At 43.4% G+C, this 22,746-nt stretch overlaps 1 protein-coding gene across 2 annotated transcripts; it reads right to left on the minus strand.

Annotated features, from left to right (window-relative positions):
• Positions 1 to 1,471: 1,471 nt before the first annotated feature.
• On the minus strand, positions 1,472 to 21,395 carry LOC109902445 (excitatory amino acid transporter 1). 2 transcript variants are annotated; one of them, XM_020498795.2, is made up of 13 exons: positions 21,118 to 21,395; positions 20,791 to 20,894; positions 19,964 to 20,007; positions 14,594 to 14,857; positions 14,193 to 14,330; positions 13,735 to 13,942; positions 13,571 to 13,613; positions 13,285 to 13,413; positions 12,975 to 13,159; positions 12,570 to 12,803; positions 12,191 to 12,385; positions 5,071 to 5,205; positions 1,472 to 4,420 (listed from the first exon to the last, which is right to left on the minus strand). In XM_020498795.2, the coding sequence occupies exons 3-13, from the start codon at positions 19,968 to 19,970 to the stop codon at positions 4,222 to 4,224; spliced, it is 1,737 nt and encodes a 578-aa protein (XP_020354384.1). In that variant the 5' UTR covers positions 19,971 to 20,007; positions 20,791 to 20,894; positions 21,118 to 21,395; the 3' UTR covers positions 1,472 to 4,221. The 2 variants fall into 2 exon arrangements, with proteins under 2 accessions (XP_020354384.1, XP_031642057.1); XM_031786197.1 differs by lacking the exon at positions 19,964 to 20,007.
• Positions 21,396 to 22,746: the final 1,351 nt, after the last annotated feature.

Genomic DNA, 22,746 nt, shown 5'->3' on the forward strand with positions numbered 1-22,746 from the left:
CAAAACGGCTCTGGCACTCCATTTGACAGTTCATTCATTTTGGTGAAGGCAGCTTGACACCATATCGCTACCTAGAGGTTTAGACCAACAATGGGGAGACTTTATTCAATGAGAGGCAGAACTGTAAGTGTGAAGCCAACTGGAATGTAATGCAGGTGTTCAGTCCTGCACTTTAGACTGGTCGTGAGGAAGAATCCATGGAGACTCAGGGCCAAAAACAGGAGATTCTCCACCAGGGGTAGCCAGAAAACGGGAAGATACCACCACGCCCTGGGGAATCTCTTGAACACATCTATTGCACTCTAGAGATAAACACAATTGTCAATTCCTGAGACATTTATTTGTTGCAACTGCTATTCTTCCAACAAAATACTGATAATGACACTTCCCAAAAGCAATCCAAATTTGAGCCATCTCACAAAAACATAAATCAACTATTTAATACATTAAACAAGAGTCACACATTACAACAATATGCTCTCAACACAGGTCAAGTTTAGTTTTTACGTAACTACATACATAGTAGGCCTACTTACTTTTAAAACCTTTCCCACTTAACATTCAACTTAATTGCTTTCAAATTATGTTTTAGGCATAACATTTTTCCACTTTTTCCAACAGTCAAATCAAGGAGAAAAGCCATAATCAAATGTACCACATCTGGCTATAGTGCTTTCATCGATAAAGCACCAGATGTTGAACTGAAATGGCCAGGTAAGATTACAGCATCAACGAAAGGGAATATCTGGTGAACTTTTTAGTTATGATTCAAGAAATACATGAAGATCTCCCTTATATTCTACAAATGGATATTCAACCCTCACATTGTCTGAAAAGACTCACAACACTCAAAGAGGGATGGATTCAAGCCCTAAAATATAAACCATCGCAACATTGGGGGAGAAACATATCAAGTAATTCAGTAGGCTATGTAACATTCTTTTGTCCATCTTTACTACACACAAAAACATACAACAGCCCCAATGATATCAACATTCCTATTCAAAGCAAGCATACAGTAATACTTTCACATACTTCAGACTTAAGTGACTAGTACCAAAATATGTTCAGTTAAGTAACACTGGTTAACACTGAAAATACATCTTTGTTACAAATATTGTTTTGAAAAACAAAGTCTAACCCCAATTTAGCTCAATAAGTAACATAGAAATCACCCAAGTATAAAACAGATATCGGTACAAATATTTACTGTATACATTCACGTTGATTCAATTGACAGATCAAGTAAACTACAGTACAGTACATCATAAATTCAATACTTGTTTTTGAAACCGTATAAAAAATGCTTATCAAAGTTGGTGGTATGGATAATACGGAATAATAATGACCTCTTGGTAATGTTTGGGGCAGAAAATAAAATGACTCAAGAGAAAGCATAATGTACACTTGAATGTTAGAGGTAGATTCACATTAAAAAGAATAACCACCAACTTAAAGTGGCAAAATATAGAACAATAAACTAAAAATCAAGCCATGCAACAGAACCAGCTAATTGATTGTGAGTATACAAATGGATATCCCATTTATTCACTCATTCTAAAAAGGCCATTGAATGGCATTTATTTTCTTGTTCATGAAAATCAATCCTATACAGAGTACATAACACCAGTCAAAAGTGGTCTCTACTGTTATGAACACATAAAATAAGTGAAAACAATATAGTAGCTAGATATCTATGAGAAATTTGATTTCACCTGTCCAGTTATTTCACAGCAGTTTCCTCTAGACCAGGTATGCCCAAACTGGGGATTCCGTCGGGGGTATGCCAAATAAAAATGTGATACATTTTTAACAACCCCAAAAAAAAGAATCACATTTTCAAATGGTCCATTTATATTTTCCAACAGGGTAATACATTTGGGTAAGGTTTATTTCTCGCCTGAGTAGCCTCGTTTCACTGCCAAAAATAAAATGAAACCATCTAGTGTTCAGCAAAATAACAACACGATGTCAAATACAGGTAGCCTACTCAAATAATGAACATCCAATCACATTAACCGTTACTCTCTCACGGGAATTCCACTAACGGTCCGTATGTAGCCAAATGTAGCTACTGCTCATTACGCTTGTAAGGCCCTCGTCCATAGAGACACACCAGCAGTACTACACCTGCACCTGTCAATGACACAAGTTGTTCTGCTTCCACAAGCACATCCAATGCTAGCATCAGTAATTCTACATTTGTGAATCTGTTGCAGCCGAAGAGCTTCTGCCCCAAACAGCAGACGGATAATGGACCATCTAAGAGGAGCAAATATGATGAGAACTAAATGGGGTTCACTTATATTGGGAGTAGTGCCTTTCCTCAGCCACGGTGTGTTATATGTGAAAAAAGCAACAGATACCATTAATAAGAAGGGGCTAGAAGGATCTTATATGGTGAGCTACCGAGTGGCTAGGACAGGCAAGCCCCATATTATTGTGGAGGACTTAATTCTTCCTGCTGCCGCGGATATGGCTGGGACAATGCTGGGGTAAAGGCCAAAAAAAACTATACAGACAATGACTTCTTCAAACACTGTTTCACGACGCACCATGGCAGGAGATGTTTTGAAACAATAACTGCTTCGCTTAAAAGCCAGTGAATTCTATGTGTTACAGCTCCTGGTATATGTCTGTTACGTTTACGGGGGGTCAATTAAGGAAGACATCCTCTTCTGGAAACCAGGACAACAGGAGAGGATATTTTTAAGGTACTGGACAGCTTTGTGACATCAAATGGACTTTGGTGGTCAAGATATGTTGGTATCTGTACTAATGGCGCAAAAGCCATGACAGGGAGACACAGTGGAGTGGTAACACACGTGCAAGCAGTTGCTCCCGACGCCACTTGGGTAAACTGCAGCATCCACCGAGAGGCTCTTGCTGCCAAGGGAATTGTTAACTTTGTTAAAGCAAGGCCCCTGAACTCTTGTGTATTTTCTGCACTATGCAACGATACGGGCAGCGATCATGTAATGCTTTTACAACATACAGAAGTGCGCTGGTTATCAAGGGGAAAAGTATTGACACTTTTAAATTGAGAGACGTGCTTAAAGTTCTTTACTGACCATAATCTTCACATGTCTGACCACTTGCATGATGACGAGTTTCTCACACGACTGGCCTATCTGGGTGATGTTTTTTCCTGCCTGAATGATCAGAATCTAGGATTACAGGGACTCTCTGCAACTATATTCAATGTGTGGAACAAAATTGAGTCTATGATTAAGAAGTTGGAGCTCTTCTCTGTCTGCATTAACAAGGACAACACACAGGTCTTTCCATCATTGTATGATTTTTTGTGTGCAAATTAACTCAAAGATTACGGACAATGTCAAATGTGACATAGCGAAGCACATGAGTGAGTTGGGTGCGCAATTACGTAAGTACTTTCCCGAAACGGATGACACAAACAACTGGATTCGTTATCCCTTTCATGCCCTGCCTCCAGTCCACTTATCAATATCTGAACAAGAGAGCCTCATCGAAATTGCCACAAGCTGTTCTGTGAAAATGTTATTTAATCAGAAGCCACTGCCAGATTTCTCAGAGTATCCGCACATCGCGCTGTTAAGACACTGATGCCCTTTGCAACCACATACCTATGTGAGAGTGGATTCTCGGCCCTCACTAGCATGAAAACTAAATACAGGCACAGAATGTATGTGGAAAATGATTTAAGACTGAGACTCTCTCCAATACAACCCAACATTGCAGAGTTATGTGCATCCTTTCAAACACACCCTTCTCATTAACCTGTGGTGAGTAATTCACAATTTTAGATGAACAAATAAAGTTAATATGTAAGATGGCTAAATAAAGAGCAAAATGATTGATGATTAATATATTATTATTTGTGCCCTGGACCTATAAGAGCTCTTTGTCACTTCCCACTAGCAGGTTTGTGACAAAAACTATAAAAAGTTTGGGAAACACTGCTCTAGACAATTGAGATGCATCTCAGATTTGAACTGAAAGGACCAAAACAGTTGATATGAGTTGATATGGTTAACAGTGTCAAAACAATCTCCAGCCACTATCCCTACAGTGTTTGCAGACCTGAAGTTACCCAGATAAGTGTTAGCAATATGGTGATGGCTCCACCTAGGCATCCAATAGCTTTCCCCATATTGCTTACACCTATCCAGTTCCTCCATATCTACAAACACTGAAGAAGTACGGTAGTAGCTAGTGGATGCTTTCAGATTGTCGTAACCCCTACATGGGGGTCTCACTGTTGCGATGCTTCACTGAGTCGTTTTTATGGCAGATGAGCTGGTAGGGCTTCTCATTCTCTTCAATCACTGAGTTGCCCACCTCAACATCCTGGCTCTGCAACTCCTGGCGAGACAGGTGCTCCACGATGCCTGCCCCGATAGAGTCCCCCAGCACGTTGGTGGTAGTCCTTAAGCGATCCCTGCACAGGTATACCCACATTATATAGTGCACGCACAAACACACACATTGACTCTGAACTGGTACGCCCTGTATATAGCCCCGCTACTGTTAATTACTGCTGCTCTTACTTATTTTAATTTTTTCTTAGGTATTTTCTTAAAACGGTATTGTTGGTTAAGGGCTTGTAAGTAAGCATTTCACTGTAAGGTTGTTGTATATCCATATATCCACCTGTTGTATTCGGTGCATGTGAAAAATGCAAATTGATTTGATTTGCACACACACACACACACACACACACACACACACACACACACACACACACACACACACACACACACACACACACACACACACACACACACACACACACACACACACACACACACACACACACACACACACACACACACACACACACACACACACACGCTTCGTCAGGGTCTCAACCCCTGCTCAGCCACACAAAAACACAAGGCAGTCTTTGGGGTAATCCACCCACCAGTATTCAACCCAAATGGTTTCCAGCCACAATACAACACCAAAGCACAAAATTAGATAGGGCTAGTTGTAAACACTTTATTAATTACAATAATCTGATGTGCATAATGCATCAATAACCTGTTCTAGTGGGGTGGCGGCCTCATAGTGACATTTAGGCAGACTTACAGGAACCAATCCACAGCGATGATCAGCGTTATGTCCTCTGTGGGTAGTCCCACCGATGTCAATACGATTACCATGGTAACCAGACCAGCCTGTGGGATGCCTGCTGCGCCGATGCTGGCAGCTGTTGCTGTGATACTGTGGAGGAGGTGGCGACAGCGCCATTTAATAACAGAGACACACACACACACATTGGGGAGTGATATGGATATAGAGAAGTATAAATCAACACTCCACGGTAGAGGTTAACCCTCTTGGTAGTGAAGTCAATAGAAGAAAGTCAATAACATGGAGGAGTTCGGCAAAGACCACAAAATCAATCTTATCAAGACCAAGAAAAGTCTTTGTTATTTTCTCTCCTTCCACTACTGTGGACATAAAATTAGCTGATATAGCCTTTACAAGTATTTTACTGTAAGATTAGTTCACATTAACATGACTTAATAGGTCTGATAGTTGAAGGGCAACAGAAGTCTTGCAAGTTGAATCAAGGACTTATTAACTGACCACCCACAAAGGGTTCTCATGAATAGGGCCCTCTTTGATGAACTGGCACTGAACGCAGGGGCACCCCAGGTGTGTGTCCTTTCACCATTGTTGTTCTCTATCTACGCTAGTGAGATGAAAATCCAAGGAAACAATGTGAGCCTTTTCAAGTATGCGGATGACATGACTCTGGTGAGACTAGTTTTCAAAGATGCTAAGTCAGATGGGGACAGCAATTTTAAACTGGCCAACAACTTTCAATAAAGGTGCCGGTCAAGTGCCCTCCACATCAGTGTGGACAAGACAAAGGAGCTGATCATCAATGGCAACAACCTGCCAATGTCCCAAACACTCTCTCTGAATGACCAACCAGTGGAGGTGGTTGAGTGTTTCAAATACTTAGGGATACAAATTGATGACAAGCTGAGCTTTACAGAGAATGCAACATATTTTTTTAAAGCAAGCCAACACCTGTTTTTAATCTGGAAATTGAAAGAGGTTTGGCGTTAGCCAGGTTGTGGAGAGGGTGTACAGCAATCTGGTGGAGAGCTTCTTCATGTTCAATATGACGTTCAGTCTGGTATGGCAATACGTTCAGTCTGGTATGGTAATCTGAGCGTGAGGAGCAAAAGCAAACTGACCAGAATAGTAAACACAGCCAGCAAAGTAACTGGTCGACCACAGGCACATTTGAGCAGCCTGTCCACAAGGCAACCAATCCCTCCCACCCTCTACACCCTCAGTTTGAGAGGCTTCCCTCGTGCCGGCACTTCAGAATGCTCATGGCCAAGAACAATGTGTTTAAACATTAATTATTTGATTGTGCTGTTGGACTACCAAATGCAACATAAATTGTATCGGTATATACACTTATCTATTTATCTATTTAACAGTGCAGTTGGGGCAGTGGTCAGTTGTGAGTGAATCTATCAATGTCCTCTATGTTTCCAGTGTATGCAGTATGGGGTCGAGACCCTGGGCAACTGGGTTCTGGACTTTCTGACGGGCCGCCCCCAGGTGGTGAGGGTAGGTAACAACATCTTCACCCCGCTGATCTTCAACACTGGGGCCCCACAAGGGTGTGTTCTGAGCCCTCTCCTCCAACACAATCATCAAGTTTGCAGACGACACTACAGTGGTAGGCTTGATTACCAACAACGACGAGACGGCCTACAGGGAGGAGGTGAGGGCCCTCGGAGTGTGGTGTCAGGAAAATAACCTCACACTCAACGTCAACAAAACATGAGATGATCGTAGACTTCAGGAAACAGCAGAGTGAGCACCCCCCTATCCACATCGACGGGACAGTAGCGGAGAGGGTAGTAAGTTCCTCGGCGTACACATCACAGACAAACTGAATTGGTCCACCCACACAGACAGCGTGGTGAAGAAGGCCAGCAGCGCCTCTTCAACCTCAGGGGGCTAAAGAAATTCGGCTTGTCAACAAAAGCACTCTCAAACTTTTACAGATGCACAATCAAGAGCATCCTGTCGGGCTGTATCATCGCCTGGTACGGCAACTGCTCCGCCCTCAACCGTAAGGCTCTCCAGAGGGTAGTAAGGTCTGCACAACGCATCACCGGGGGCAAACTACCTGCCCTCCAGGACACCTACACCCCCCGTTTGTCACAGGAAGGCCATAAAGATCATTAAGGACAACAACCACCCGAGCCACTGCCTGTTCACCCCATGCTATCATCCAGAAGGCGAGGTCAGCACAGGTGCATCAAAGCAGGGGCCGAGAGACTGAAAAACAGCTTCTATCTCAAGGACATCAGACTGTTAAATAGCCACCACTAACATTGAGTGGCTACTGCCAACATACTGACTCAACTCCAGCCACTTTAATAATGGAAACATTGATCTAAAATGTATAACTAGCATCTTTAAACAATGCCACTTAATGTAATGTTTACATACCCTACATTACTCATCTCATATGTCGATACCATCTACTGCATCTTGACTATAGCGTTCTGTACCATCACTCATTCATATATCTTTATGTACATATTCTTCATCCCTTTACACTTGTGTGTATAAGGTAGTTGTTGTGAAATTGTTAGGTTAGATTACTCGTTGGTTATTACTGCATTGTCGGAACTAGAAGCACAAGCATTTTGCTACACTCGCATTAACATCTGCTAACCATGTGTATGTGACAAATAAAATTTGATTTGATTTGATGGACTGACTGGTTTAAATGTGTGTGTACAGTTGAAGTTGGAAGTTTACATACACTTTAGCAAAATACATTTAAACTCAGTTTTTCACAATTCCTGACATTTAATCCTAGTAAAAATTCCCTGTCTTAGGTCAGTTAGGATCACCACTTTATTTTAAGAATGTGAAATATTAGTAGAGAGAATTATTTATTTACTTTCATCACATTCCCAGTGGGTAAGAAGTTTACATATACTCAATTAGCATTTATTAGCATTGCCTTAAAATTGTTTAACTATGGGTCAAACGTTCCACACAATTTTATTTTATTTTATTTCACCTTTATTTAACCAGGTAGGCAAGTTGAGAACAAGTTCTCAAGATAAAGCAAAGCAGTTCGACACATACAACAACACAGAGTTACACATGGAGTAAAACAAACATACAGTCAATAATACAGTAGAAAAGCAAGTCTATATACAATGTGAGCAAGTGAGGTGAGATAAGGGAGGTAAAGGCAAAAAAAAGGCCATGGTGGCGACGTAAATACAATATAGCAAGTAAAACACTGGAATGGTTGATTTGCAGTGGAAGAATGTGCAAAGTAGAGATAGAAATAATGGGGTGCAAAGGAGCTAAATAAATAAATACAGTAGAGAAAGAGGTAGTTGTTTGGGCTAAATTATAGATGGGCTATGTACAGGTGCAGTAATCTGTGAGCTGCTCTGACAGCTGGTGCTTAAAGCTAGTGAGGGAGATGTGTTTCCAGTTTCAGAGATGTTTGTAGTTCGTTCCAGTCATTGGCAGCAGAGAACTGGAAGGAGAGGCGGCCAAAGGAAGAATTGGTTTTGGGGGTGCCCAGAAAGATATACCTGCTGGAGCGCGTACTGCAATGGTGACCAGCGAGCTGAGATAAGGGGGGACTTTAACTAGCAGGGTCTTGTAGATGACCTGGAGCCAGTGGGTTTGGTGACGAGTATGAAGCGAGGGCCAGCCAACGAGAGCGTACATGTCGCAGTGGTGGGTAGTATATGGGGCTTTGGTGACAAAACAGATGGCACTGTGATAGACTGCATCCAATTTATTGAGTAGGGTATTGGAGGCTATTTTGTAAATGACATCGCCGAAGTTGAGGATTGGTAGGATAGTCAGTTTTACGAGGGTATGTTTGGCAGCATGAGTGAAGGATGATTTGTTGCGAAATAGGAAGCCAATTCTAGATTTAACTTTGGATTGGAGATGTTTGATGTGAGTTTGGAAGGAGAGTTTACAGTCTAACCAGACACCTAGGTATTTGTAGTTGTCAACATATTCTAAGTCAGAGCCGTCCAGAGTAGTGATGTTGGACAGGCGGGCAGGTGCAGGCAGCGATCGGTTAAAGAGCATGCATTTAGTTTTACTTGTATTTAAGAGCAATTGGAGGCCACGGAAGGAGAGTTATATGGCATTGAAGCTCGCCTGGAGTGTTGTTAACACAGTGTCCAAAGAAGGGCTAGAAGTATACAGAATAGTGTCGTCTGTGTAAAGGTGGATCAGAGACTCACCATCAGCAAGAGCGACATCATTTATGTATACAGAGAAGAGAGTCGGTCCAAGAATTGAACCTTGTGGCACCCCCATAGAGACTGCCAGAGGCCCGGACAACAGACCCTCCGATTTGACACACTGAACTCTATCAGAGAAGTAGTTGGTGAACCAGGCGAGGCAATCATTTGAGAAACCAAGGCTGTCGAGTCTGCCGATGAGGATGTGGTGATTGACAGAGTCGAAAGCCTTGGCCAGGTCAATGAATACGGCTGCACAGTACTGTTTCTTATCGATGGTGGTTAAGATATCGTTTAGGACCTTGAGCGTGGCTGAGGTGCACCCATGACCAGCTCTGAAACCAGATTGCATAGCGGAGAAGGTATGGTGGGATTCGAAATGGTTGGTAATCTGTTTGTTGACTTGGCTTTCGAAGACCTTAGAAAGGCAGGGTAGAATAGATATAGGTCTGTAGCAGTTTGGGTCAAGAGTGTCCCCCCCTTTGAAGAGGGGGATGACCGCAGTTGCTTTCCAATCTTTGGGAATCTCAGAAGACACGAAATAGAGGTTGAACAGGCTATTAATAGGGGTGGCAACAATTTCGGCAGATAATTTTAGAAAGAAAGGGTCCAGATGGTCTTGCCCGGTTGATTTGTAGGGGTCCAGATTTTACAGCTCTTTCAGAACATCAGCTGACTGGATTTGGTAGAAGGAGAAAGGGGAAGGCTTGGGCGAGTTTCTGTGGGGGGTGCAGTGCTGTTGACCGGGGTAGGGGTAGCCAGGTGGAAAGCATGGCCAGCCGTAGAAAAATGCTTATTGAAATTCTCAATTATAGTGGATTTATCGGTGGTGACAGTGTTTCCTATCTTCAGTGCAGTAGGCAGCTGGGAGGAGGTGTTCTTATTCTCCATGGACTTTACAGTGTCCCAGAACTTTTTTCAGTTTGTGTTGCAGGAAGCAAATTTCTGCTTGAAAAACCTAGCCTTGGCTTTTCTAACTGCCTGTGTATATTGGTTTCTAGCTTCCCTGAAAAGTTGCATATCACAGGGGCTGTTCGATGCTAATGCAGAACGCCATAGGATGTTTTTGTGTTGGTTAAGGGCAGTCAGGTCTGGAGAGAACCAAGGGCTATATATGTTCCTGGTTCTAAATGTCTTGAATGGGGCATGCTTATTTAAGATGGTGAGGAAAAACAGGCATCCTCTACTGACGGGATGAGATCAATATCATTTCAGGATAAACTCCGACCAGGTCGATTAGAAATGCCTGCTCGCTGAAGTGTTTCAGGGAGCGTTTGACAGTGATGAGTGGAGGTTGTTTGACCGCTGACCCATTACGGATGCAGGCAATGAGGCAGTGATCGCTGAGATCTTGGTTGAAAACAGCAGAGGTGTATTTAGAGGGCAAGTTGGCTAGGATGATATCTATGAGGGTGCTCTTGTTTACGGCTTTGGGGTGGTACCTGGTAGGTTCAATGATAATTGGTGTGAGATTGAGGGCATTGAGGGCATCAAACCCTGACAATAAGCTTCCACACAATAAGTAGAGGTGAATTTTGGCCCATTCCTCCTGACAGAGCTGGTGTAACTGAGTCAGTTCTGTAGGCTTCCTTGCTCGCACACACTTTTTCAGTTCTGCCCACAAATTTTCTTTGGGATTGAGTGCCATGCTTTGTGATAGCCACTCCAATACCCTGACTTTGTTGTCCTTAAGCCATTTTGCCACAACTTTGGAAGTATGCTTGGGGTCATAGTCCATTTGGAAGACCCATTTGTGACCAAGCTTTAACTTCCTGACTGATGTCTTGTGATGTTGCTTCAATATATCCACATAATTTTCCAACCTCATGATGCCATCTATTTTGTGAAGTGCACCAGTCCCTCTTGCAGCAAAGCACCCCCACAACATGATGCTGCCAACCCGTGCTTCACAGTTGGGATGGTGTTTTTCGGCTTGCATAATGATGGTCACTATGGCCAAACAGTTCTATTTTTGTTTCATCAGACCAGAGGACAATTCTCTAAAAAGTACGATCAATGTCCCCATGTGCAGTTGGAAACCATGGTCTGGCTTTTTTATGGTGGTTTTGGAGCAGTGGCTTCTTCCTTGCTGAGTGGCCTTTCAGCTTATGTCTATATAGGTCCCGTTTTACTGTAGTTATAGATACTTTTGTACCTGTTTCCTCCAGCATCTTCACAAGGTTTTTGCTGTTGTTCTTGGATTGATTTGCACTTTTCGCACCAAAGTACATTAATCTCTAGGAGACAGAACGCGTCTCCTTCCTGAGCGGTATGACGGCTGTGTGATCCCATGGTGTTTATACTTGCATACTATTGTTTGTATCGATGAACGTGGTTCCTTCAGGCGTTTGGATATTGCTCCCAAGGATGAACCAGACATGTGGAGGTCTACAATTTCTTTTCTGAGGTCTTGGCTGATATCTTTTGATTTTTCAATGATGTCAAGCAAAGAGGCATTGAGTTTGAAGGTAGGCCTTGAAATACATCCACAGGTAGACCTCCAATTGACTCAAATGATATCAGAAGCTTCTAAAGCCATGACATTATTTTCTGGACTTTTCCAAGCTGTTTAAAGGCAGTCAACTTAGTGTATGTATACTTCTGACCCACTGGAATTATGATACAGTGAAATATAAGTTAAATAATCTGTCTGTAAACAATTGCTGGAAAAATTACTTGTGTCATGCACAAAGTAGATGTCCTAAACGACTTGCCAAAACTATAGTTTGACAAGAAATTTGTAGAGTGGTTGAAAAACAAGTTTTAATGACTCCAACCAAAGTGTATGTAAACTTCCGACTTCAACTGTATGTGTATGTGTGATCCTTTTAATGTAAAGTGATGCCAAAAAAAAATGTCCATCTGGATGGACAATAGTTTTATTCTCATTGATAGAATTGTGCCTTATCAGATCGTGTCTTTAGACTGACCTGATGGTGAGGATCTGGCCAAAGTTGAGTTCCATGTCGTTGACTTGGGCGATGAAGATGGCTGCCACGGCTTCGTAGAGGGCAGTGCCATCCATGTTGATGGTGGCACCCACGGGAAGGATGAAGCGTGTCACTCTCTTGTCCACACGGTTGTTCTCCTCCAGACAGCGGAAGGTGATGGGCAAGGTGGCAGAGCTATGGCAGGAGTGGTAGATAATGGAAGACCTTGTGAGATCATAATAGTCTGAACAACAACTAGAGGGTGTCCCCAGGGAAATTAATTAGCCTGACCCTGAATCAGTTCATGAGTTCATACATTCACCTAGAGGAATTGCAAAATCAGTTTATGTACCCACCCTGAATCAGTTCATACACCCACCTAGAGGATGTTCCCAGTGCTGTGATGAGGGCCTGCAGAAGGCCAGCCATGAAAGTGTAGGGGTTCTTCCTGGTGACCAGGAAGTAGAGTAGGGGCAGGACAAACAAGCCGTGGATGAGCAGACCCACGATAACAGACACCGTGTACATCCCCAGCTGACCTCCCACCTCGGCCAGATTCTTCATCTCCACGATCTTAGCTGCTATGAGGAACAGGATGCCCACTGGAGCATACCTGACAGAGAGAGGGAGGAGGAGAGAGAAAGACAGAGATAGTTTACACTCGCACCTATTACAACAATTCCACCAAAAGTAACTATTTCGAGAGATATATGTGAGAAGTAATGGTAGGGGCACGTTAGAGTTCATTAGCATGTTACTTGTGAACACTAATCTGACTACTGACCAGATGACGATGGCCACCAGGCGCATGATGGCTTCATTGAGGCAGTCGAAGAAGTCCCTGAGGGCCTGACCCTGCTGCTTCATGCTGCCAATGACCAGGCCGAAGCACATGGAGAACACCACCAGACCCAGGGCGTTCACCCCGTTAGAGGAACCAGACACGGGGATCATCTCCACCACTGTCTCCTGGAGCAGGAGGAGAACAACCATCCGCATAATATTTACTTTTATCCAAAGTAACTGTAGCTCTTTTTTCCCCCAAAGGACTTTGGGGTAAGTCCCCCTATTCACCACAAATATGTATCACCCACCTGGATGGTCTGCAGCACTCTGCTCATGTTAACAGCCAAGGCAGCCTCTGTAGTGTTGAGGGAGTCTGTCAGACTGAGGGCAACAGTCACGTTCTTCGTGTGGATGGTCTTCTTGTAGACCGTTTTGTACTGATATATAACACATATATTGTTGTAAAAAAAAAATCTACCGTAGCAGTGTAAAGTATCAGTCCTCAAAAATATACTGTAATGGTGAGTGAGCATTTTAACACAGTGTATTGGGAATCGGCAACATGATCAATCACGTTGAAGTGAATTCCCTTACCTGCTTGAAACAGGCTTCCACCAAATTAGGAGGGAACATGTTCCTGAAAGATAAACAATGGTTACGTTTTTTTTCCTTCAGCATCTATCACAGTGAATAAAGGCCAATAAATGATTCATACCGCATATTCACACCGTAATTTAGATCCTACGGTAGTTACTCGCCTGATGAGATCCAGGAAGGCGTCAGCTGCGTGTACCGGCTCTATGGTACCGCTAGAGGCCACTGGGCTGTCCCTATGGCCTTTCCCTGGTTTGATGACAATCACAATGACAATGCCAATGAAGACAGCGATGAGGGTGGTCACCATGTAATACGCCACAGCCCGCATTCCCATCTTCCCAGACGCTTTGCTGTCCAGAGAGGAAATACCTGCAAGACAAGACAACGTTCATTCCTTTCTCATGAACACTCTAGGTACTTCCACTGTACCAACTCACTTTGAAACTCAACATTGCAAGAAGTAGTATTAGGGTGAAGAACAGTAGCTTAGTATGGAAAATAGTAGCTTGCAGGAGGGGTGAGCGATCACCGTAATGTGACAATCATTTTGAGTTTGTGAAAAGCAATTCATAAATGTAAATAATGACGCTAATAAAGCAGAACCCCTGTGACCAGCTACCTGTGACCAGGCTGGAGACGATGAGAGGCAGAACCAGCATCTGCAGCATCCTCATCAGCAGCTCTCCAGGGAAGGCAAAGTACTTGATCTCCCTGAGGGTCAGGTTGTGGGGCCGCAGGGCGAAACCCAGCATGACACCTGGACACACACACAGGGGACATGATTTCAAGGCTGGTGCCATGATGAAGAATACTGTATTTCAAGTCATCTCGACAAAGACTTCTTTACCTTGGGCTACAGCTCATATACCTGTGTAATTATAATAATACTGCAGTTATTATTGTTTTTTAAATTAAAATTGTATTAACTATCAACAAACTACCCATAACCTTAGCCTTAACCCCACCTTAAGCTTTGCCCTAAACCTAGAAAGACAGTAAGCGAGTATCTCAACCACTTGCCCAGAGCCACTGCTGCGATGGTGAGGAGGACAAAGAGGTTGCGTCTCAGGAAGCCCTTGACGCTCTCCTTAGTGATGGTGCTCATCCTGTCCTGGGTGCTGGCCGCTCTCTTCTGCATGGCCCTACGTAGCTGCCAACAGAGGCCTCGATTGGGGAGGGGGGGCTTGTCGGCGTCCTCGTTCAGGAAAAGGCTGGCAGTGTTGGGGGGCTTCTCATTCATAATCAGCTCCAGCACCTGGTCCAGGAGGCAGGTTTCGTGGGAAACTGGAGGAGAGAAAAAGCCCCGCCTTATCTCTGCATTCATTGTAGCTGGGGATTTTAACAAGGCTAATCTGAAAACAAGACTCCCTAAATTTTATCAGCATATCGATTGCGCAACCAGGGGTGGAAAGACCCTGGATCATTGTTACTCTAACTTCCGCGACGCATATAAGGCCCTGCCCCGCCCCCCTTTCGGAAAAGCTGACCACGACTCCATTTTGTTGATCCCTGCCTACAGACAGAAACTAAAACAAGAAGCTCCCACGCTGAGGTCTGTCCAACGCTGGTCCGACCAAGCTGACTCCACACTCCAAGACTGCTTCCATCACGTGGACTGGGAGATGTTTCGTATTGCGTCAGCCAACAACATTGACGAATACGCTGATTCGGTGTGCGAGTTCATTAGAACGTGCGTTGAAGATGTCGTTCCCATAGCAACGATTAAAACATTCCCCAACCAGAAACCGTGGATTGATGGCAGCATTCGTGTGGAACTGAAGGCGCGAACCACTGCTTTTAATCAGGGCAAGGTGTCTGGTAACATGACTGAATACAAACAGTGCAGCTATTCCCTCCGCAAGGCTATCAAACAAGCTAAGCGCCAGTACAGAGACAAAGTAGAATCTCAATTCAACGGCTCAGACACAAGAGGCATGTGGCAGGGTCTACAGTCAATCACGGACTACAGGAAGAAACCCAGCCCAGTCACGGACCAGGATGTCTTGCTCCCAGGCAGACTAAACAACTTTTTTGCCCGCTTTGAGGACAATACAGTGCCACTGACACGGCCTGCAACGAAAACATGCGGTCTCTCCTTCACTGCAGCCGAAGTGAGTAAGACATTTAAACGTGTTAACCCTCGCAAGGCTGCAGGCCCAGACGGCATCCCCAGCCGCGCCCTCAGAGCATGCGCAGACCAGCTGGCCGGTGTGTTTACGGACATATTCAACCAATCCCTATACCAGTCTGCTGTTCCCACATGCTTCAAGAGGGCCACCATTGTTCCCGACTACCGCCCCGTAGCACTCACATCCGTCATCATGAAGTGCTTTGAGAGACTAGTCAAGGACCATATCACCTCCACCCTACCTGACACCCTTGACCCACTCCAATTTGCTTACCGCCCAAATAGGTCCACAGACGATGCAATCTCAACCACACTGCACACTGCCCTAACCCATCTGGACAAGAGGAATACCTATGTGAGAATGCTGTTCATCGACTACAGCTCGGCATTCAACACCATAGTACCCTCCAAGCTCGTCATCAAGTTCGAGACCCTGGGTCTCGACCCCGCCCTGTGCAACTGGGTACTGGACTTCCTGACGGGCCGCCCCCAGGTGGTGAGGGTAGGCAACAACATCTCCTCCCCGCTGATCCTCAACACTGGGGCCCCACAAGGGTGCGTTCTGAGCCCTCTCCTGTACTCCCTGTTCACCCACGACTGCGTGGCCACGCACGCCTCCAACTCAATCATCAAGTTTGCGGACGACACAACAGTGGTAGGCTTGATTACCAACAACGACGAGACGGCCTACAGGGAGGAGGTGAGGGCCCTCGGAGTGTGGTGTCAGGAAAATAACCTCACACTCAACGTCAACAAAACTAAGGAGATGATTGTGGACTTCAGGAAACAGCAGAGGGAACACCCCCCCATCCACATCGATGGAACAGTAGTGGAGAGGGTAGCAAGTTTTAAGTTCCTCGGCATACACATCACAGACAAACTGAATTGGTCCACTCACACAGACAGCATCGTGAAGAAGGCCAGCAGCGCCTCTTCAACCTCAGGAGGCTGAAGAAATTCGGCTTGTCACCAACAGCACTCACAAACTTCTACAGATGCACAATCGAGAGCATCCTGGCGGGCTGTATCACCGCCTGGTATGGCAACTGCACCGCCCTCAACCGTAAGGCTCTCCAGAGGGTAGTGAGGTCTGCACAACGCATCACCGGGGGCAAACTACCTGCCCTCCAGGACACCTACACCACCCGATGCTACAGGAAGGCCATAAAGATCATCAAGGACATCAACCACCCGAGCCACTGCCTGTTCACCCCGCTGTCAGTACAGGTGCATCAAAGCTGGGACCGAGAGACTGAAAAACAGCTTCTATCTCAAGGCCATCAGACTGTTAAACAGCCACCACTAACATTGAGTGGCTACTGCCAACACACTGTCAATGCCACTGACTCTACTCCAGCCACTTTAATCATGGGAATTGATGGGAAATGATGTAAATATATCACTAGCCACTTTAAACAATGCTACCTTATATAATGTTACTTACCCTACATTATTCATCTCATATGCATACGTAGATACTGTACTCTATATCATCGACTGCATCCTTATGTAATACATGTATCACTAGCCACTTTAACTATGCCACTTGGTTTACATACTCATCTCATATGTATATACTGTACTCGATATCATCTACTGTATCTTGCCTATGCTGCTCTGTACCATCACTCATTAATATATCCTTATGTACATATTCTTTATCCCCTTACACTGTGTATAAGACAGTAGTTTTTTTTTTGGGGGGGGGGGGAATTGTTAGTTAGATTACTTGTTAGATATTACTGCATTGTCGGAACTAGAAGCACAAGCATTTCGCTACACTCGCATTAACATCTGCTAACCATGTGTATGTGACAAATAAATTTGATTTGATTTGATTTGGTCACCATAGCAACACCCAGCTGTAGCACGTGCTCTAGCAGGTACATTGCACTGGTCATCCCCAAAGCCAACACTTCCTTTGGCTGCCTTTCCTTCTAGTTCTCTGCTGCCAATGACTGGAACGAATTGCAAAAATCTCTGAAGCTGGAGTCTTATATCTCCCTCTCTAACTTTAAGAATCAGCTGTCTGAGCAGCTTACCGATCACTGTACCTGTACACAGCCAATCTGTAAATAGCACACCCGACTACCTCATCCCCATATTATTACTTACCCTCTTGCTCTTTTGCACCCCAGTATCTCCACTTGCACATAATCATCTGCACATCTATTACTCCAGTATTAATGCTAAATTGTAATTATTTTCGCCTCTAGGGCCTATTTATTGCCTTACCTCCCTACTCTTCTACATTTGCACACAATGTACATAGATTTTTCAATTTTTATTTTATTTTATGTTATTGACTGTACGTCTGTTTATGTGTAACTCTGTGTTATTTTTGTCACACTGCGTTGCTTTATCTTGGCCAGGTCGCAGTTGTAAATGAGAACTTGTTCTCAAATGGCCTAGCTCGTTAAATGAAGGTGAAATGAATGTAAAAAAAAATGTCAAAAGAGAAGATGGAGACTATAAGCATTATGTTATAATTCAGTGAATAAACAGTGTGTATGAAGTGCACAAGCGCTCTTGATAGAGAAGTTGGTTAGAAATATTGATCAATTCAGCACTCAAGAACCTGATGGTCATTGCTAATATTTAAACAGTGATGGATGAGCTTTGGTGACATGCATGACAAATCACAGCTCAGGATCACAGCTCTGCACTGAAATACTTATTTTCTGTTATTTTCTGAATGATGATCTTCCTACCTGGTCCAAGGCAATCCTATAAGGCAAACAGTGTGTCTGTAGCTGATGCCCTTCCAGATCTTTCTCTGAACCGCCTTTATATCTCTACAGCTTCCCCCAAGGATGAACACTAACTAGAGGTGACCAGTGGCAACATGGTCCACAGGGAATGTCCTCCGATTCTGTCTTACTGCCCATTGATCCTCTTTGTTCATTGTTTTGCTCTGCTCTGTCTATAAATGTTCATCCATCCATTGTGGTAGAGGACTGTTGAATGACCCGTGGTCCATATCTATCATTTAGCTTGGTGTCAGTAGCATAATACTTCCCACACTGCAGAAAACAGTGTCTCTGTTTTAACGGATCAGCGGATCAAGTCAGCCGGGCGGCAGGTAGCCTAGTGGTTAGAGTGTTGGACAAGTAACCAGAAAGGTTGCAAGATCAAAATCCCCGAGCTGGTAAAAAAAAAAAAAGAGGTCAAACTCTGTCGTTCTGCCCCTGAACAGGCAGTTGACCCACTATTCCTCGGCCATCATTGAAAATAAGAATTTGTTCTTAACTGACTTGCCTGGTTAAATAAAGGTCAAATCAAAAAAATCCATTGTGATACTTACCTTGATTGAAACGTACTAACACTCTTTCACAATGAATCATAAAGCCACATATAACAGTCAATGGGGTTCGATTCAGTCTCACACAGTAGTCTTAATTGATGTGGGCGTTGTGTGCTTCAATAAGTGGATAAAATGACGGAATTCTCCATGCAGTTATTATTCAAATGGATGGCCACTTGGGAATCCTTTCACAAATCTATTCATTAGAAACAGAAAAGTGAATTCAGACAGCATACAGGCATTACTGTACACTCAATGAAGATCCAACCACATTGGCAGCTCTGTAGTCAACATTATATTTCTATTGGCAAAGTTCTTTATGTTTCACCCTAATGAACATGCCCTGCGTGTCCACCCTGGCAAGCTGGCAGGCTGGCAAGCGTTGCCAGTCCTGGTTCAGACACTCAGCGGTATGGTATTAAAGTTGCATACATTTCTGACTAGATGAGTCCCTGGGCGGTACAGGTAACCTACATTGGCCTGGTCCCAGATCTGTCTGAGATATAGCCAACTCCTCTGGGTAGAATTGTCATGCCATGTATGGAGAAGTTGGGTAAAAAACACATTCAGATCTGGGACTAGGCTAGCATAGACATGGCCCCATTTCGTTAGAGGAGATGGTATTTCACACCTAACAAGAAAGCCTTGAGCCTCTTCCAACTATCCTGCTAAAATATGCAGGAGCACAGAGTACTAAAAGTCATTTGACAGTATAATTCTAACATCTTACCGACAGAAACAAATCAAAGCTTTTCTAAGCAAGTTTTGGAAACAAAGAAGCAAAATCACCGTGGGAGATCAAACAGCTCCGTTTCTCAGAGACACAAAGTTTTTGCAGAAAATATAATCTGGTTCCTTTTAGCTACACAACTTAATCTCCCACCTGTGGACCCTTTTTCCAAGCAGACTCTATTTGCCTTACCTTTAGCATACTCTTTAAGCGTTACAGCATACTCACCACTCATGGTTGAGTTTAGGGATTCTCTTCGAACAGTCCAAAGCCTAGATAAAACAGATAGCATGTACTGTCCAGAGACTCAGGGCCAGAGTGACTGGAGGTGACACTTCACTAATCTGAAGTAGGCAGACATGAAAAGGTCTGTCATCTCGTCTGATCTGACCTTCACATGCATGCTCTCCCCTCCCTTTCTAGCACGCACGCACGCACGCACGCACGCACGCACGCACGCACGCACGCACGCACGCACACACACACACACACACACACACACACACACACACACACACACACACACACACACAGCAGAACACCACTACAAAGCCCTGGGACAACAGCAGGTACAGTTTAACTGCAACCTACCCTACCCTTTTCCCACTGCCCTAGCCAACATTAGTATCAGTCTCAGGGCTAGAAATAGCAATACATAATACATAACAAAGCAAACTCATTTTCTGAAAATGTGGTCCTCCACATATTTGTTCATTCATATAAATACTCTTATTGTTGGTGCACATTGCATCAACACTACTGACACTACTCTACCATGGGCGTGGTGATAACCCAGCAGAGCAGAATCCTTACAACTAGCCCTAATCCTAATAAATGGTTAACAGACACACTCACTGAGCATCAGCAAGTGAGTTGTCAGTGTCAGCTGTGGGAGCTATTTTTTTCCCTTTTCAATGCTGGAGGAAATTAGCTGTTGTCGTTGTCTTTTTTTCTCCAAACAGTGACTGACAACAAATCTGGACAATGAATAAGTTATAACTTAAATGTATTTCCTATTTAATCACTGTTAATAAAATAGGCAAAGAGAAAGATACCGTTTCTGATGCTTCCTTTCTTGTCTTCACGGATTGAGATAGTCCACAGTCATGGAGAGCTTCTCTGGTCCAGGTGGAACGTTTTCAATTGATGGTTCTTCACTCTAGGTCATAATCGTAAAAATGTAACGTTTAAATTGCAATATTAGTACTTGATAATCCGTTTTCAAAGTTGGTACCACTTATAGGAGTCATGAAATCATGTAGTTATGAACAGAGAAGGAATGAATTGAAACCGGTGAAATACATGTTTTGCATGTGATAATTAACCATTCATTTAAAATTAATACAACCCCCCAAAAAAGTAGGCCTTGTCATTCTTCATACCTTATCTCATGACGGTCCTCACACGGTATGGTTCATTCTTTCCTTGCCTGCTTTCCACTCACATGAAGCACAGTAGCACACACTCACACACATCTACAGTTCATTTTAATTTACTACATGAGCTTAAGCGCTTTTTCTCCAGCCCTCCGGCGCGATAGAAAAACGCCTTGACATCGAGCAGAGGTCTGCGTGGGAGGAAAGAGGTTAAGAGTTTTTCTGGCGCGAAGAAAAGACACCTGCTGCCCATCCGAATCGGCAGAGCTCAAATACAGGAGCAGAGTCCCAATGCGGGTGGTAGAGTGGTTATTGCAATAATGATAACAGAGATAATTTGCTCTCTAATGGCCACAGTAATTGGACAACCAATTAAAAGTGTAATCCATTTGCTGTCATTATAAGGATGACTGTGAGGTTGACGATATTTTTAATAGTTGACACATTTTAATCGTTTTTTACATTTTTATTTTTACATCTCATTGGATGTTGTGAACTTGGGAGAGAGAGGGGTGAAAAGGTATATACACCCTGCTCTTATTTCCATGACAACCTGCCTTCCTGCAATTGCTCAGGGTCTGATTTTAGCAGCTCAAGGAAACCGTATGTGTAACATTCAACTCCTGACAACCCACACTCCCACCCACACATTGTTTTAGGCCCTCTTCATACACAAGCATTGCCTCAATGTGGATGTTCTAAAACTTTACCAGAGGGCTTCAGATAACTCCTTGTTCAGAATCCATTGGCTCCTCGTCATCATGTTATTGACATTATAGTATTTTCACTGAAATACCACCATTAAATTCTACAAAGTAGTAAAATAATGTTAAGTATGGGAGCTGTAGTGTGGGTGAGATCATGCGCTGGTATCTGTTTATTAATAGAAAAAGGTGTATACCCTTGAGACATTCAATCATGTGAGCCTTACCATTGTTTCTTCAAACTCAGATATTGTCCTCTTATAGATTTGAATTAGACTGATTTTTATTGTATGACAAAAATAACAAAGGTGATCAACTGTTTTTTCCCCGCACAAACAGGAAGCGCATTGGACATATTTGTTGTACCATGAGAATTTGACATTTCTAGAAAAACTGTCCCAGGGGGCCTTTAAATAAGTCAGATGGAGACGTGAATACCATCCATCTCAAAATAGTATGCAATGTTAAGCCTTAGACAAAGTTCAAGCCAAAAGACTTCTTAATGGCTCAATAGGCCATCTTTCTCTGATACTTTTTTAAAAACAAGTAGGCTATGGTCTATCCTCAATTTAGTGTTTAATTAGAATTAAATGTGTGTCTCCTAGTTCTGACCAAGTATGAGCAAGGCTCTTTCTCGAGGTTTTTTTTCCATTCAAATTGTGAAGGCTCCCACTGGGCAAAAACTGGTTGAATCAACGTTGTTTCCACATCATTTCAACCAAAAAATACAATGTGATGACGTTGAAGCTACTTGGAAAACTGATTGGATTTGCAAAAAGTAATCAACAGAAGGGCATTTAATCTTTTTTTAACCCAACTTTGAACCTAAATCCAATGACAGAGTGAAATGTTTTGTTGATTTTATGTGGAATTCATGTTAGTTGACATCTCAACCAAATGTATATCAAAACTAGACGTTAAAATGACAGAT

The sequence above is a fragment of the Oncorhynchus kisutch genome, linkage group LG13 (genome assembly GCF_002021735.2).
Source record: "Oncorhynchus kisutch isolate 150728-3 linkage group LG13, Okis_V2, whole genome shotgun sequence".
Taxonomy (NCBI): Eukaryota; Metazoa; Chordata; class Actinopteri; order Salmoniformes; family Salmonidae; genus Oncorhynchus; species Oncorhynchus kisutch.